The 17483-nt window shown below is 38.4% G+C and overlaps 1 protein-coding gene across 2 annotated transcripts in view; it reads right to left on the bottom strand.

Annotated features, from left to right (window-relative positions):
* CDH13 (cadherin 13) overlaps positions 1-17483 on the bottom strand; it is a 389565-nt gene that overhangs the window by 33836 nt on the left and 338246 nt on the right. For both annotated transcript variants that reach the window (XM_015874147.3, XM_015874146.3), the window contains exons 9-10: positions 15389-15571; positions 14448-14701 (exon numbers count right to left, since the gene is read on the bottom strand). In XM_015874147.3, coding sequence (XP_015729633.1) covers positions 14448-14701; positions 15389-15571 — 437 coding nt within the window. The remainder of the gene's footprint in view (positions 1-14447; positions 14702-15388; positions 15572-17483) is intronic.

Raw genomic sequence — 17483 nt, 5'->3', positions numbered from 1 at the left:
ATTCTATTACTAATATGAATAAATGCATCATTAACAACAACAACAACAAAAACTGTAGTAAATAAATTTTTCTGGCCACATTGTTAAGAAAGGTATTAGGTCAAATGCATTTTTAAGCTTATTGCTGATAGAGGATTTATGCAATAGCCATTTTTCAGCTGCATGGAACAGATTTATGTGTTTGCAGACAGCCTGTATTTTTACAGGCTGGAAATGTCAACTTAAAGAGTACAATTTTAAAAAATAAAGCCCCCATCAATGTTGTGCCACAAGTCACTCTGTGCATTTTTGGTCCCCAAATTCATGTTTCTCTGTGATAAACTGGATGTATCCCAGGGTGAATTCATTAGCAGCGCATTGGTGCATAGCTCAGCTCTCGGGCTGGGCATTGCAGTTGTAATTCACTGCTGCAGCCCTTTCCCAAGTGATCCCACAGCATCTCTTGAGTTTCTAGGAGGTTCTGTCCAAACGTACACATGCACATGCTTTATTCTAACCGTATTTGAATAGGCACATACTTTAATGGCTCAAATGCCAACCTGGCACATGAAATAAAGTAATAATCTCCTCCCAAGTACAAGCATATCTGCTAGGATGTAGAGTGGACAGGGTACAGACACTACAAAATGCAGCTCTGCTGCACAGGACTGATATACATTGCATCTAAGGCTTAAGGTTTATACACATTCATGATTTTGGCCAGAAACTTGTTAATATCAGCTTTCTTTGAATCCAGTCTCAAAAAACAAACCCATTTCATCTTGTCCTAAAGGACATGGTGGTACCACAGGGCTGAGCACAGCACTGGAAAAGCTCAGCAATTTGTCCTGCACTACAGACACAGGATATTCTCCAGAACAAGCTCCTGTCTGAGCCTTCTGTCAGCCTCCTTTTCAGTGTATGAATAATATATAGAAATTCATGGCAAAAACCAGACTGCCCAGTGCTCAGGAGGATGACTTCTCTGTGCTACAGACTTCCCCCTGGTATCTGCCTGGACCACATCAATAAGAGATAGAAAATTCTGCTGGAGGTGTTAAAAACCATTTCTAAAGCATCTGTTTGGTGTTCCACCCCCCATATCTTTAGGATTAAAAACATACCTTTTCTGTTACAAAGAGTCTAAAAAAGCAGACAAAAAGTGGAAACCTTACTTGGTCTATAGCAACATGCCCGTGCTGTACCATTTCCAGCTTTAAAAAGTAAAATTCCACTTTAAAAGTTTTATACATGTGCATATTCCCATTAGAAATAACAAAACACAGCACACAGAGGTGTATTTTCTACTTACAACAAAATCTTGGTGGAAATGATTTCCCTTAAAAACAACACAAAACTAAACCCAAGAAAGCAAAACAAAACCACAAGAAATTGCTTACTTCAATCCTTTCTGAGGTTAATTGGGCTGCAACATAAATATTGTTTTCTATGGGTGGGAGGGGATTATTTGCTGAGATATCTCTGTTTGTGCAATTTTCTTCTGGCTTCACTCAGAGCCACGTGAAGACCCCGCGGAGAGAATTAAGGAGCATGCATACCTCACACAGAAATGTTTTTTGTCTCATTGAAATAAAAATGAAGTATTGCCAATACTGACAAATTGTAGCACATGGGATTTAGCAGAGAAGGTCAAATGAGACAGCTTCAGCTGTGCATCCCTACTGCTAAAGACAGATCAATATATACCCAATATTGCTTCCTGCTACTCACTGGATCAGAAGGGGCACAGTGGAAATCAGAATAGGTCCATTCTGCACCTCGCTCAAAAGGCAAGGAGCTGCTTTGCTCAGACAGCAAGCACACACTCTTCAGGTTGGGCTCCAGTCTCATCATTGTTAGCACTGGGAGCAGTTCTTGTTCTCAAAGGGAAGAGTTCGTAGGGCTGCAGCCACACTACAGACAGTAATGCCTTCTACTTTCATCTACAGGGCTCTTTTAAAATGATGCACCCCACCTCACTATCTGAACAAAAATATTCATCATCTCAACTTTATTTTGCACATCACACAGTGATAGAGCAGGTTGCCTTTCATCGCAATTATCCATCTACAACGATATGATCAAAACAGAATGAAAAATTAGATGAAATTCGGTTTCTAGTCCCCTGCCACTGAGAAATATCAGCTCAGAAAATGGTTGACTAATTAGTTACTTGTGTGCAGAAGGAATAGGCACAGAACCCTTGGTAAACGTCAAGGAAGTAACTGGAGTGCTCTTGCAAATAGAATAATAATAATAATAACCACCAGAATCTACAGCAATTAATCAAATGAGAATACTAAAATTGTAATCATGAGGTAGTTAAATAAACCATTATGAAAAGGAAAAGCAGTTTTGTTGTTTTCATTGTACAGTCTTCCAAATGTTTCTCTGTACCGAGAAGTAATTTTCAGCTTTTTTTTTTTTTTTTTTTTTTTTTTTTTTCCTGCAGGGCAAAATAATAATAATAATAATCCTAGAAACTGAGGTGTAACAACAACAAGACCAAACACATTTATGTATTTTTTAATCAGAAGTGATTAGGGCTATGGTTAAATGAACCCAGAGGCTATAAGCATCTGAATTATTCCTAAAGCTAGGGAATAACACACCGTATCTGGGACTAACACACCTAGTATAATCAGGTTGTTACTGATAGAATAATTGTCGACACATGCAAATCAGTCCGTTTTTTCATTGTAGCAATTGTGCCTCAGAAGCTAATCAAAGTGAGATGAGCCGGAGGTTCTTTTATGAAGTATCTAGAGGAGGTTTTGGCAGAAAAACTCAATCAAGTTTCTCTACATGCCAATTCTTTGCAACTGCGCTTCCAGCATAAGCAGCTTCTCCCACTGCAAATCCTTTTGCTGCTTTCTCTTTCAAGCTGGGGTCTGCATAGCTCTCAAATGTAGAAAAAAAAAGCTGTAATAGCCCAGCAGATTCTCTACAGAAATACCACTGTTGAACACAGCCAAGAAGCAGAACATTTCTGCAGTTACAGCGGGAGATATTTTTCCAAGGGACAAACAGAAGAGGTGAGAATTGGCTCACCGCTGTGAAGCATTAGTCTCTCTGGATCAATGCAACTGCTGTTGCACTGCGGATCCTACAGCCAGGAACTGGGCTGCTTCCAGCAGTGGATTACTTTGACCAGCTGCCATAAAAGCTCACTTCTGCCCAAGCAAAATCTTCCCAGAGTCGCGGAGCACTCCTCATGGAGGCAGGGGAGAAATGAGCCTGGGTTGCAGCGAAGGTTTACAGTCATGGGATGCAAAAAACTGCTTGTAAGTTCCACTCCTGCCCCATTAACATCTATTAACTTTGGGACTGCCTCATAAGGAAGGAAGGGAATTAATGTTTCTGCAAATTAATTTCCAAAAGGAAAGCATAACTAATTAATGAATATGCTGAATAATCATTTTAGCACAGTTTATGGCCTGTGTCAATCTTAGGCCATCACAGCATCAATGCCATTCACAGCAGATGCTGGTGCATCAGGGTTCTTTGTGCACTGTGTCATATTCCTTTCATGTTCACCTGCCTCCTTCTTGTCCCCTTTTGGCAAAGAATTACTCTCTAGTATAAACTGAGAAGCGACTGGGACTAGGAGATCTCAGAGATGGGAAAAACTCCTTGTCGCCCTGAAAACAGCTGAAAATTCAGTTTGTCACAGGTTATTTTCCCTTTTGCTAGAGAAGCAAGCTATACCTAGGATGGCTTCCTTTGATACTGAGCATGAACTGCTCTTCCTGTTAATTACAGCTGCTCATTGGGAAGTGAAGAATCATAGAATCATAGAATATTCACAGATTATAGAATCATAGAATTGCTCAGGTTGGAAAAGATCTTAAAGATCATCAAATCCAAACACAACCTAACCATCCTACCCTAACAACCAACCCTCCACTCAATCATGTCCCTGAGCACCACATCCAAATGGTTTTTAAACACACCCAGGAATGGTGACTCAACCACCTCCCTGGGGAGCCCATTCCAGTGCTTAACAACCCTTTCTGTAAAGAAGTTTTCCCTGATATCCAGCCTAAACTTACCCTGGTGCAACTTGAGGCCATTTTCCCTTGTCCTGTCACCAGTGAGAAGAGACCAACCCCAGTATTTATGAATTATAGATTACTATTTTTTTTTAATTAAAACCTGGGAAAAATAAAGGGAAAAAAATAAACAGAAGTTGGGAAAGTGAGGGAGTGGGTTTTAGCCAAAACAGTGCAATTCCAAATAAAGGCAAATTACTGAATCTTATGAGTAGTTTCTGAGTTGTAAAAGATTGCAAACCCTGCTGAATGGACAGTTGCTTAGAAGTCACAGACACCTTGAAAATGCTCTATGAAATCTATTCCATTCCACTACAAAAATCTGGATCATAGCCATAAAAAAGCAAAAAAAAATTAACAAGAGAGACCTTTTCTCAAAAAATAATTGCAGAATAACAAACTGCAACCTTGGGATCAGCAGAAAACATTAGTTAAAGTTGTGAGAGAGATGCCTCAAAGGACATGCCTGTCTAGTCTGTCAAGGGAAGGTCACCAGAGATAAAGTGAAAGCTTCTGAGCAAGGAAGAAGGAGAAATGGAGTCTATCTGGAGTTGATCTCTCAACCAGAGGTGTGAAGTGCTGCTATGAAGAGAGCACATAACTGCAGAAAAGAACAGACCCAGCAATTAGCATTTACAGAAGAGCGATCACATCAATCGTGGCCATTTGGTATGCCTAAGTAACTGCATGAAGGAAGAATTTCATTATAAAGGCCAAATTCTTCCAACAGAGTAACCTGAAGCGGAGTCCTAATTTCATGAGGTTTCTCTTCAAGGAAAATATAATTAGGGATCCCTTGGCTGCATCAAGCATTGAATCCAATATACCTACAAAAGAGCATTTTCACTAGATTTTCTTAGCTTAACAACAAGGGATGAAGAAAGAAGACACCAGTGTGAGAAAGAACAAAATTTAACATACAATAAATTGACCGTGCAATAAGTAACAACTCAGAAAGAAAATCTGTGAAGAAGCTGATACTGCGAGAAAAGTAATCGAAATCATTTCCTGTGCTGACAGAGCTGGGCATTCCGGAGTTGGCTGAGTTTGCACAGGACTCATTTCTAAGATTCAGCTGTTTCTAAGGCAAGCTCCGTAATGCAGGAGATGATAGGAGAGCAGTAATGTTCTGCTGACTTAGAAAAGCCTCCACGTGGCTCTGAGTTTCTTGGCAGGCTGTGTCTGGGGGCCTGGAAGGAACACAGCACCATTCCTGCTTCTTTGCTCCCCTTCCCCATCTACTGCACGGCTCTGTACCCCCGGCTCTGCTCAAGCTGTGTGCATGTAACAGCTAAGACAAGACTTACAGCTGGCATGGGCTCCCTCTGCAGAAACTCATCTTGGTGAGACGCGGTTTGGTTGCTAATCCTGTGAGTGTTTTGAAGTATTTGATAGGCACAGTCTGGAGTGATAGAAATCTGCACCAGAATCCAGAGTTCCCTCAAGTTAAAGGAAAACACGGATCCTGGGAGCTGGACTGAACCCCATCCAGGCAAGAGAGCTGGCTTGAATCTTGTTTTCTCTCACAACAGAGTACAGCCTGAGTCATTATTTATAGCCTTTGCTGTATGTGGAGCTGGCTCCCAGAAGTGTATTTCATGTTTCCAGCTCACAGTAATAACTGAATTAATAACTGACATCTCTTAGAGAGTGCTTGTTCAACAGGGAGAGTTTGCACACCCCAGGTACCCTCACAGCCTCTCCTGTGGTCCTCCAGAGCTCCATGTGCCATTGCAACTGCAGGCTCCCATCAGTCCCTGTGCACCCCATTACACATGCTTTAGTTTACACATCTCCCATTTTGCTTGTGTTTCTGTAGCCGTGGGCTGGGAGTCTGGGGGAACAGCTTTATCTGGGAGGTCAGACAGTTTCATTAACCCATCTCCTGCCCTTGCCACATAGCTGCCAGCTCTAAAGACCAAAACATCAACACATCTTTCCCCTGCTGCCACCAGATCCCTGCAGCAGGGAGCTCAGCAGAAGCTACAGCAGTGTGCTGGATATTGGAGTTCTTGCTAGTACACAGTGCTGGGTGTAGGAGGTGGGGAATGCAAGGCTTCTGCAGTCTCAGACTCTTATGTGACTGACCTGAATGCTACCTCAAGGGAGAAGCTGTGTGGAACTCCTAGCCAAGCCAAAATATTCTGTGTTCTTCATATAGATATGAGAATCAGTCCGCATAAGCATTACTTCTGGAAAATTATATAGAGGTATGTATGAAACCACCTGTGTTATATTGAAATCCTAATGAAAAAGGCACCCTTGCCATTGCTCAGCATCAGATTATGTTTTGTACACTGCAGTACATGAACATGATGATGTTAATTGTATGACAGCATCTACATAATAAACATAGACAAAGCCATCTAATGTTTGATTAATGGCCTGACTTTATCTGAAAGAGCTGGAAACTCTTCAAGTGTTTTGTAAATCATTGGAGAGCCAACAAATTAATATCTTTGTTCCCACAGAAACAGAACTTAACTAATTCCTCAAAATATGTCACTCTGGTGTTACTCCAGCAATTAAGATGTTTTTCCTTTAGGTCCTTTAGTTTAGCTTTGTTTAAAAATAACTATCTCTGTATAGGAAAACAGACTGTCTTGATGCATTTGTATAGTTACATAGCCCTGAGGATTTAATATCCATTGACTTAAAATACTTCCTAGCCTTGTGGCATTCAATATCAAGGAAGTGGTAGGTGAGACATTCAGGAGCACATGGGATAGTGTGAAAATATGTAATTCGAGAAAAAATTCACCTGACTGCCCAATCCAATAACATTAAGAGAAAGGCGTGTATATTCCTGGCTAATAATACCAAAAAATACATTTCTTTTCCAGTTGATTTTGAAAACGCTACGCACTTCACGGGTGTACTTCTGACAGAAGAAAATTAATTTTCTTTCGTTCTTTGTTATATTAGACTCTTTCTGAAATAATGAACTTTTACGTAATAATGAACTGCTAGGCAAGGCTTATTTGACTGAGTACACTGAACTATACCAAAAAACAACCATGTAATTACTTTCTGTCACAGATGCTGAAGCACACTGGGATATTATGCCGTATCTTTTCCTATACTTCAGGCCACTCGCTTTGGTTTGCCTAACTCACTGTCTTTAATGGCCATGACGAATGAAAAGGGAAGCGTGATTTACCTTTTCTGATCTCTATGAATCAGATTCTCAAGCACTCAAGCTGTCCAAATGCACTTTAAAATCCATGGAGCACCCTCCTACCTGTCTGGCCCTCGTCACTTTTCAAGATTGTGTATAACCATGTCTTAGTTGTTTTATTTATAATGTCATCAAGCCTAGGTTGTTACATTTGTTATAGGTTGCTGTGCTGATTTGTTTTCTCCTTATGCCTGCGCCTCCAAGGGATGCAGGAGAAATGAAATACTACTTTTCACTTGTTGAACAAAAACATTAAAAGTCAGATACCACACTCAGTTGTATTTACTCAGGAAATATGCACTGTAACACCCCTTCTCTTACTGATGCCTCTGCAAAATACATTTTATATGTAAATATTAACAGGGAAGAATACTTGCAGAAATTAAGTTCTGCTAGTTAGTCTGCAAAACATATCATATGGGCAACATGACAAACGCATGTCATTTAAGGTATCTACTGACCAATGATGGAAATTCTGAAGAAGTTAGAGGAAAGAACTCCACAGTGGTATCTGTTTATGACATGGGAAAGATTTTCAGGAGAGGTGATGAGACTGACTACTAAAAAGACAAGATATTGACGAATTATAGTTGTTTAACCTGAATTTGACACAGTGATACTTGCTCACTTAGACAAAGCCATTTATCTGTTAAGTTTTCTTATGTCGTAGTTACTCTACACTATTTAACCCTGCATTGGATTCCCAAGAGTTAAACTTCTCATAGATATTTTTCATGTTATCAGGGATCTGAATAGTTTGCCAGCCTCTGATAGCATAACCACACTGTCATTATGGGATAAATTTTAGTGTTTCAATTGACAGAAAAAAATAGAGGCATCAAAACCTTAAATTTTTTTGTTTCCTGAAATTTTGTTTCCTGAAATGACAGAAGCTGAAAAGAAAACACTCACCTAAATGTTAAATTAATAGCTAATTCAACGGGTTACAGTTATGCAATGATTAAAGTTATGGGCTTTTCTTCTTTTCTTGAGTAAAAATCTCAATTCTCTAACGGTTTTCATGAGTTTCACTCAATTAACAAAACGAACATGAAGCTATCATAGAATCATAGAATGGCTTGAGTTGAAAAGGACCACAAGGATCATCTCGTTTCAACCCCCTGCTACGTGCAGGGTCACCAACCACCAGACCAGGCTGCCCAGAGCCACATCCAGCCTGGCCTTGAATGCCTCCAGGGATGGGGCATCCACAGCCTCCTTGGGCAGCTATGGAAAATTAAGACAATATTGTTTTCCTTTTTGATTTCCATAGGTTTTATGCACTAGTTAACTTAGCTTCCAGGGCCAGAAAAGACTTTTTTGAAGCTGTAAGAAAAGACAGTTTTGAAGCTGTAAGCCTTGTGCCTTACTGATGCAACATTTTCTTGTGTTAGCCTTGAAGCTTTATCATACATACTCTGGCCGCTTTTTTTTTTTTTTTTTTTTTTTTTTTTTCTTTCTTTTTAAATATAGAAAATGCCACCAATGACCCAGGGCTTAACCTCCAGAGAAGGCAAGCCTCAGGCTGGTAGATCTCTATTGGAAATTTCCCTTTTGAAAGTCAAAGAAGGAAATTTTATTTTGACAGACCCATTAAAATAGGGAAATGTGTAAAAGTTCTCTGGGGTCCTGGAACACTCCATGAAACCTGGGCAAGTTCTCCAAGGCAATGCTGTGCTAAGTACTGCCCAATGGAGCTACCCCAAGTGATCATACAAATAAAAATTACCTATCAATATGCAGAATAAGCATGGAGGTCTCTATAAACATATTTACTTAGGGCATGACAGTAATAAAATTAGGAAGAAGCCAGTCCCTAGCAATTCATGTTTGACCCAAGAATGGATCTCCAGGCTTACTGCTGCTTAACAATGTGTATAATTTCACTCTTACTCAGAAACTATTTTACAGAAATTGGCATCCTTATTACTAAGTTAATAGAAAAATTCCAATTGAACTCTACAAGTGTATTTTCCTATTATAGTAGCATTGCAGAGCTCCATTTAGTAAAAATGAGTGCTTAGGCCTTCTGACAGTTTCCTTACTGGACTTTAATTCCACTCTAAGAATAACCATTTGTGAGCCTGAAATAAAATGGAGTTCTTCACTCCTCAACACACACAGGCTGGGGATGTTTTGCTGCTGAGTAGTGGCTGTACACAATTATCAGAAGCTCTGAGATGAAATCCTACATCTAGATTCAGTAGGAATTTTGCCACCGAATTCAGCGTGTCTGTAGCTCACTCTACATTTTGGAGACTGCAAATTAATGAAATGGAGCCATAACATTGGCATATCTTCACATCAAGACAAAAAGCTTTGGAAGAACTCTAGTTTTTCATTTCCAATCAGAAACTGAATGCCAGACAACTTTTAATCTATTAAGAGCTGCACCTGTTTTAAAGACAGAAGTGCTGAACTCCACAAGAGCAAGAAGAATGGTTTAATTGGTGCTTCTGCTTGGTGACAGGATTCTAGCTTAGACCTGTTATTGGTCTCCCTGGCAAGCTTTTATTTGAATGCTCACTTTTCCATCTTTTGATCTCTTATAAAAATAACACTGGTTGCTGGAGTTACAGTCTTTCCATATCACCAGTACAAATAAATCTCTGTCAAAGCATCACTGAAAACTACTGAAACTGCATCCAGACATGCACACATGATCTAACTTGGCTGACTTTAACTCAAGAGTGCAATGACCATAAAATAGTAACTGAATTCCCACCACCCCCTCCCTGTCAACCTGCCTCCTCACGTAGCATCCCCTATTTGATAGCCAACTTATTATAATCAAGATAGTCTTTACTTCTTCCAGAGACAAGATCCTGCCTTCTTTGAAACCAGAAGAGAACAGTAATGACAAAGTGAGTTATTGTCAAGATCTGGCTTCCACTGCAAGCATAACTTGTGACTGATATATCCTATTGTTGTATTTCCTCAAGAAGATCTGCAATATTGTTTAGTCAGTGACATGAAAAATGTGGCCTATAATTTCACAGTTCACAGTCATTCATTCTGAGTGCTGACATGGTTGAAATCATAATGTGGCATAATATTGTTATGTGAGATAAAGACAGAGGGTGTAATTAAACTCCTCTTAAATGTTACATTCATCCTTATTAATCAAGAATTTTAGATTCTTAAGGTAATATCAAGGGAAGTTAAAATTGGTTTTTATGGCTTATTTGATTACATGGATACAGAGGTTCTCAATTCTATCACATACAGCTTTAATATCAACATATTAAGTATGATTTATGCCAACACAGTAAAGCAGAACAAAAAATTTTAGGAATACAATGCTCTGACGGCCTTGTGTTAGAGGTTGGCTGCTGGTAGATGGGTTCCCTTCAAAACTCTGAATTGCTGTCTTGATTCACAGCAATTCCCAATCTCTGGATTGAGAATTCTTAGGATCCTTGCTTTAGGCAGATTTTAAATTGAAATTTTTCTCATTGCTGGGCTTTCTTTTATATGTTAGTGGATGAGCAAAAACACCTATAAGAAATGTCTGTTCACATGTGTTAATCTTTCCCCTAAATCTTGGCAGCAGTAAGGAAGAAGTTTTATGATGTTAGTATGGATAAGCAAAAGAGAGCATGGGGAGGTTGCCCCACCTCCCTGCAAGGCAAAAACTGAGATATCAAAACATCAACTGTTACATAGGATTGTCCTTTAACACTAAAAATGAAGACATGCAAAATCAGAAAACAAGAGAATAGGGTTAACATCTGCCCTAATGCAGAGACAGGGAGTATCAATAAAAAGGAAAAAAAAACCAACCCAAAAAACAACTGGGGAGACGTAGAGCTGTTTACCAAGGTAAATGCATGAAGCAGTTTAGGATCCTAGGAACTTCCCAAGGTGTTAAACAGGAGGTGTTGACAGGTTGGCTATAAATTAAAGCAAGGAATCCATATGAGTAATAAAAGGACTGAATAACAGATTTTGGGAAGCAAACTATGAACGTTTGTTCATTTTTCAGAGGAAGAGAAGGACCTGCAATATCGTAGCTCTGACACTGATGGTAACAGGTCAAAGTGGCCTCCCTGAGCAGTCACTATAAAATCCTGCCCACGGCTTCTTTAGGATCTTGTTTCCACATTTTGCATGTGTTTTAATCCTCTCAGCACTGGGATTTTCCTCCCTTTTACTCTCTTCAGTCTGATCATGGGAAACTACTCTGCAGTGTGCTGTCTAGCTAATTAGTGATTAGCAAGTACCTGAAACTATGGTGGTAGTTGTGTGTCATGATGGAATTGGCACCTCTCCTTTTCAAGCACTGTTTGCCTGCCCCAGTACCTGCAACTCTCTAGAGTCAGTGTTTCTGTGTTTCAAAATTTGGTACACAAGACAGAAGAGGAAAAAGTTTTGCTTCCCTCTCTACCTGGCTTCCCTTCTAACTTAAATGAGAAAGGCGAAGAAAAACAATTTCCACTGCCCAATATACAGCAACTTCAGATCTAGAGATGTGCTACAAATTCCCAGTGGCTGGGTTCAGGCAGGTCATAAATAAAACTGCAGAGCCAACTCAAGATGCTCTTGGGTATAACTTACAGTGAAAAACTCTGGTGCTGCATGCAGAAAGCATGGCTCAGCCATTCATTTATAACAATAGAAATACCCTTCTGTCTGCACCAGGAAAAAACAAATCTGTTGTTAGGAATCAAAGTCAAGTCCTTCAGACTCTAGGAGATATATTTAACAATGACTATGCATGCTACTTCATAAGGTTCGCTGCTCACAACTTTCTGTCTCTCATTATATAGTCTTTCTGTATGTGATGGTAGTTTACTCCAAAAAGCAAGTCTGTTGACCTCTATCTGCAACAAAAGCACTTTTAAAAGGCATGACGTGAAACAAAGTATGCAAAATTGATCCCTCAGATATTGACTGAATAGATTATTCAGTGCTTCCAGAAACCTCCTACGTTATGTGGAGTCAGCTGGAATCAGGTGCAGATAAAAGCAATTACAAACACATATAAATATATAACTTGCATAAACCACTTCAGATATTTATGGCTGTCTTTCTTATTCCCATGAAACTCACTGCAGTTTGGGTTCTGAGTTCTCCAGCTTCAAATGCTATATTTAAATTCTACTTAATGAATTAGATATGCTTTAGAGCTATAATAAACTTCTCTTGTGAAGATATCTCTGAAGCATTCAGTCATGTTGCTTACTGAAAATAAATACTGCAATAATATATTTACATAAATAATTTAAAATCCAAGAGCACAGCAGGTAATAAAAATACATTGCCATGATAAGCCACGAAGCCAGAGAAGAATGTTGATTTAATTAAAAATTGTAAATAAGACGCAGTAAACAACTTATTTACACATAGTTAAAAGCCCAACTACTGAATATCATGGAGTTCTTCAATCCAAAAAAGGGAAAAATACTTAAACCAACCTCTCCTCACAGACAAAATATTGAGGGCCATAACTGTGTTTAATTAAGATCTACTGTTAATAATGGATTTCAGAGAATAAGGCTCTTCTTTTAATTTCCCAAGGTGGAAAATGTTATTAAATTTGGCCTTTAACTTCTCATTGACATGTACACTTGAAACTTCTGATTAAAATTTCAGGGGTTGGGAAGAGGCACCCAAAATTAAACTATTAAATCTGGCACAAAAATAACAGTGATCCCTGATTAAGAAATCAAATTTCAGAAACTTCATTACTGTTCTATTAATAAATTGTTGGGTTATAATTAAAATGGGGCCTGCTGGATTTCCTTCCTTTTTTTTCTTTAATTCCAGAAAAGTTGGAAACAAGAGGGAATTAAACACTTTAAAAAATAGGTTAATGAGTCTAAGAAACGTGATCCAAGTTGAGCAAGTTCCTTTTCTTTCTGGCAATGATCACAGAGGAACAAATGTTATTTCCCACCCAAATGTAAATCCCCTGCTTCTATCTGATTCTTCCTTTCTTCAATATCCATCATCTAAAACTCACTATAGTCCACTGCAGCCTTTTCAGAGGAAATCACAGCTCTGATTATTGTAACAAAAGTGAGTGTTAACCCACTTTTAAACAGGTATAATTTAGACTAAGATTAAACTTGATGCCTAGATAATATGGCTGGTCAATACAAGCATGTGGTTCTTGTTTTCAGGATGATGTTTCTAACTTGAGTATTTTTGAAATGCTAACATCGGTACATTATAGAAGAGTTCATACTATGAAAGTTCACTGCTAATTGTGTACAAAACAGGTAGCACATTGTGTGCTTTTAAGCCTTGGAGTCATATTTTGCTCACTAGAATACATTTTTGCCAGCTTGTCTGAGCTTCTAAATGAAATTCTTTCTCAGACTGAAAAAAAAAAACAAAAACAAAAAAAAAAAAACAAAAAAAAACATCAAGTTAAAGAGTGAGAAAGAAAATTGCTTTAGAAGTACAGCTGTCCTTAGGAATTTCTCAGAGATAAATAATTTGAGTCAATTCAGACATGGGAAGTTCAAGACAAATTCAACCTACAAAAGGCACCAAAGGTTTCAATACACTGTTGATGGTTCTTGAAATGCATTTATGACATCATATCTACTAGAGAAACCAAATCTGCTGATTACAAACTCATATCACCCCCTTTATGCAATTTCTACAAAGAACTAATAAGAAATGATGTTGCAATTAGACAAATCTCAGTTTATATAGGCTGAAAATAATGAAAAGTAACAATATCAGTCCTCTGTTGTTTTGTTTGCACCCATCTTCACATTTTGCACAGAGACACACTTTGTTGGCAGTGATGGACATTGCTCACACAGCACATGCAATCAAAATCTGATATTCATTGCCTCTTGTAGACACACAACATTGCTTGCTCATGGTCAAGATATTTAGTGAAATATCTTGTTTAAAATTCTCTATTTTGTCTGCTTGGCCTTTATTTTACCAGTGTAATCACAGTTAGGACACTGATGATATAACAGCAGATTCGGAGAACTGTGTGGTTTGGTATGCAATCTCCATAAACCCAGACCAAGGCCCACACTCTAAACACACGTCTACCCATAGGAAATTGAAGATAAAACCTTTCTGCCAGATCTAAACTAATGAGCACATCTGGCACTTATACCTGCAGTTTCACACTGCTCTAACTACAGTAGCTGTTCCCATATACTGAAGTCTTTGTTTGTGATTAAATTATAACAGCATGTTTTTTCATGGTCATAAAAAAAGTCCATACATTTGGATGGATGACGATTAAAGAGAAGTATACTCACCTGATAGTCTGATGTTGCAAAGTATCTGGATCAGTGGCATTTACTGTTAACACAACGCTGCCAATAGGGATGTTCTCTTGCTTTGTCACTGTCATTGGGTTTGGGTGGAAAACAGGGCCCTCATTCACATCCTCAACGGTGATCTGAACTGTTGCTGTGGAACTGGGGCCGTATGCTATGTCTGGAATCAGTGGGTCTTCATTCTCCACTTTTATCAGCAATGTGTGAAATGCTGAAATCTCATAGTCTAAAGGCTGTAAAACAAAGAGAGTATTTAACACTCACTGCTTGTAACCCACTCCTGGAAGCTTTTAGGAGACAAAATTAGCCAGAAAAGGACAAAAACATTTATTGCATCTGATATTTGATCAAGACTCTAGCATTAGACATGCTCATAATTAAAAAGTGCCTCTTTATATATCAGCAGCGAAAAGCAAAAAGTCCACCATACCTGGAGGTACGCACATAGATTGCTCCTAAAATTTTTCCAATTCCTTAATTTCTTCACACTCACAGAGTTCATAGGAGTGTGGCTGTTATTTTTAAACAGCTCCAGTTGAGTTTTACTACTGGGGAGCAGAACGTCATACTTAATAGCTATGTATGATAAATACCATCAGCACTATGTGGCACTTGAATTCTAATTGTACCCTTAGTCACAAAAAAAGCTCTGCATTGCAAACTCTTATTGTTAGTGAATTGTGATGGTTACCACAAAAGTAGCTGTTATTTAAGCACAAGGACAGTATAATTAGGAACAGACAGGTTGTTATCACTAAAAATTAAGGTTACTGTAACAAAAAGGCAGTTATACATATTGGCTGAAGCAAATAAGGGCTGATGGCTAACTGCATTCTTCGGAAGCTTATCCTTGCCATGCAGTAAATCCAAGGAATGAAAGGTAACAGTAATAATGCAGTGTGATAGCAAATGATCCTTACTTTGACAACAGAGAGCATTCCCTCATTAGTCTGGGGATTGGTATGGATTTCAAAACTCTGCCCTGGATTTCCGTTAATAATAGTGTAGACAGCTCTCCATGCTCCAGTTGCTGGGTCATCTCGGTCACCAACAGTTAAGTTTACTATCACACCCGTGACTCCTTCCTTTACTGTGGCCTGAAACTACAAAGATAAAAAAAAAAACAAAAAACAAAAATATAGAGGAAATTGTTAATATTTTCAATTACTGACCACACACCCCCCAGACACAGTATACAAGGCAGCATTAATTATTCACCACAACATGAGAAAAATTCAAACTGAGTATTGTAAGCTCTATTTAATACATTATCACCCATGAAATGTAAGGTAGCACGTTATTGTTCTGCATTCAGCAGACAGCAGATAAACAGCATTGTGACAAGAATCAGACTTCAGAAGATTCTGACCATAAAAAGACTATTCCTCTCATACTGCTGGAAAAGTGAATCCTGAAAAGAGATGCAGTGTTGCATAGGTGCAGGTGCTACCAGAAGGGAAACTCCACTCAAAACAAAGCAGAAGTGTTGCTCTAAAATTTATGGTTGGATCTCCTGCTATCACTTTCTCTGAATAACTCTAAGGTGATGTTTCTCCTTTCAGTAGAAGTTTTTATGACCTTGTGTATTTTGTTGTACTGGTCAGTTGGCCAAGCCCTATGCAAGGAAATTCTCTCTAATTTGCTTTCCAGGCAAACAGTGTATAACATCATTGTTATTTAAGTAGCAAAAACATTAAGCAAACTGTCTGAAAAGCTTGCACGGGTCAGAGTTAATAACACTCCTCACCTTTCAAGTACTTTCAGCTGACATGCTAAAAGGGCTGTATGCAACAGAGATAATACCTGCTATATAGTGGATAAACTGGACTGATAACATACCTAATCCTCAGAAGTGCTGAACATCAGCAGTACCATTATAGATCGTAAGGAAATCATAGCATTTCTGGGGATTAAGCCTTCGAAAGTCCAAAATTACAAACTTTAATGACAGGAATAGGCTTTGCTATCCCTGCTCATTGTCAGTGGCAATGTTTGATATGTCACTCAAAGAGCAAAAATCACCCAAATGACTTCATTACCTGAATAGACGAAATGTCTCTTGCTCTGTCTTATAGAGCACATCAAGTCAGAACACTGAAGATTTTGTGAGAATGTAGAATATAAAAGATGACATTTTATTAATATATAGGCTTCAAAATCTGGACAAATAGTACCTAAAATGAATTTCCTTATAGTAAAACAGAGGAGACAACCATGTATTTTACTGAGTTCGGTTACCTATTTTTGGTTTCTTCCAACAAATTTGACTTACATTGCCAAGCCTTTTTTTTCAAGTGTATGTATTCAATTCAAGCTTTCCAGCCTCAAACTTGATGTTACAAAATGATGACATTAATGACTGGCTATTTCTATCTTCTTTGGTGCATTTAACAAAGAATTGAAAGACTCTTTTGATTTTGATAGTTAATATGTAACAGATTGTGATTGAGCTTTGTTTTGGACAGATCATTAAGTTCATTTGCAGTTTAATTAACTTTAAATGATAATATAACAATGTTTTCACTTGCTTTGAAGTGAATCAAAAGAAATCTCTATTAAGAACCTTGGAAATAACAGAGGAATCGTTAACAAGATTGGTAAGGATTGGTAAACTCAGCAGAATAACTCTAATTGAAAATAAGTGATTGGTCTGATCTTTCTGTACTATTTCCTTTTGTCTCAGCTTGAGCATATATAAAACAAGACACCAGTCAGACTTTTTCCAAATGACTGTCCAATACCAAGCAATTCTTATTTTGCTATGCAAAATGGTGACTAGATTTCAAGTATGTTAGTCCTCAAGAATCTTAGATATGACAGGACACTCTATCTTAAGTCTTACTTACCCTCTGGTCTTCCACAATGCACCACCTAGCTCAAAAATTACTTAATGTCATTTTAAGGGTATCTAACTCAAAAGATATGTCAGCTGATGTTGGCTCTCTTCTTTCCCCCCCTTTTTTTTCCAGGAAGAACTCTCAGTAGCTTCAGTTGCAGTGATTTAGCAATTCAGAA

Source organism: Coturnix japonica, chromosome 6, assembly GCF_054131305.1.
Source record: "Coturnix japonica strain WE chromosome 6, WE-NBRP24, whole genome shotgun sequence".
In the NCBI taxonomy this organism is placed as follows: Eukaryota; Metazoa; Chordata; class Aves; order Galliformes; family Phasianidae; genus Coturnix; species Coturnix japonica.
Note: the sequence above shows the minus strand (reverse complement) of the source record. Positions and strands in the feature narration are given on the sequence as shown.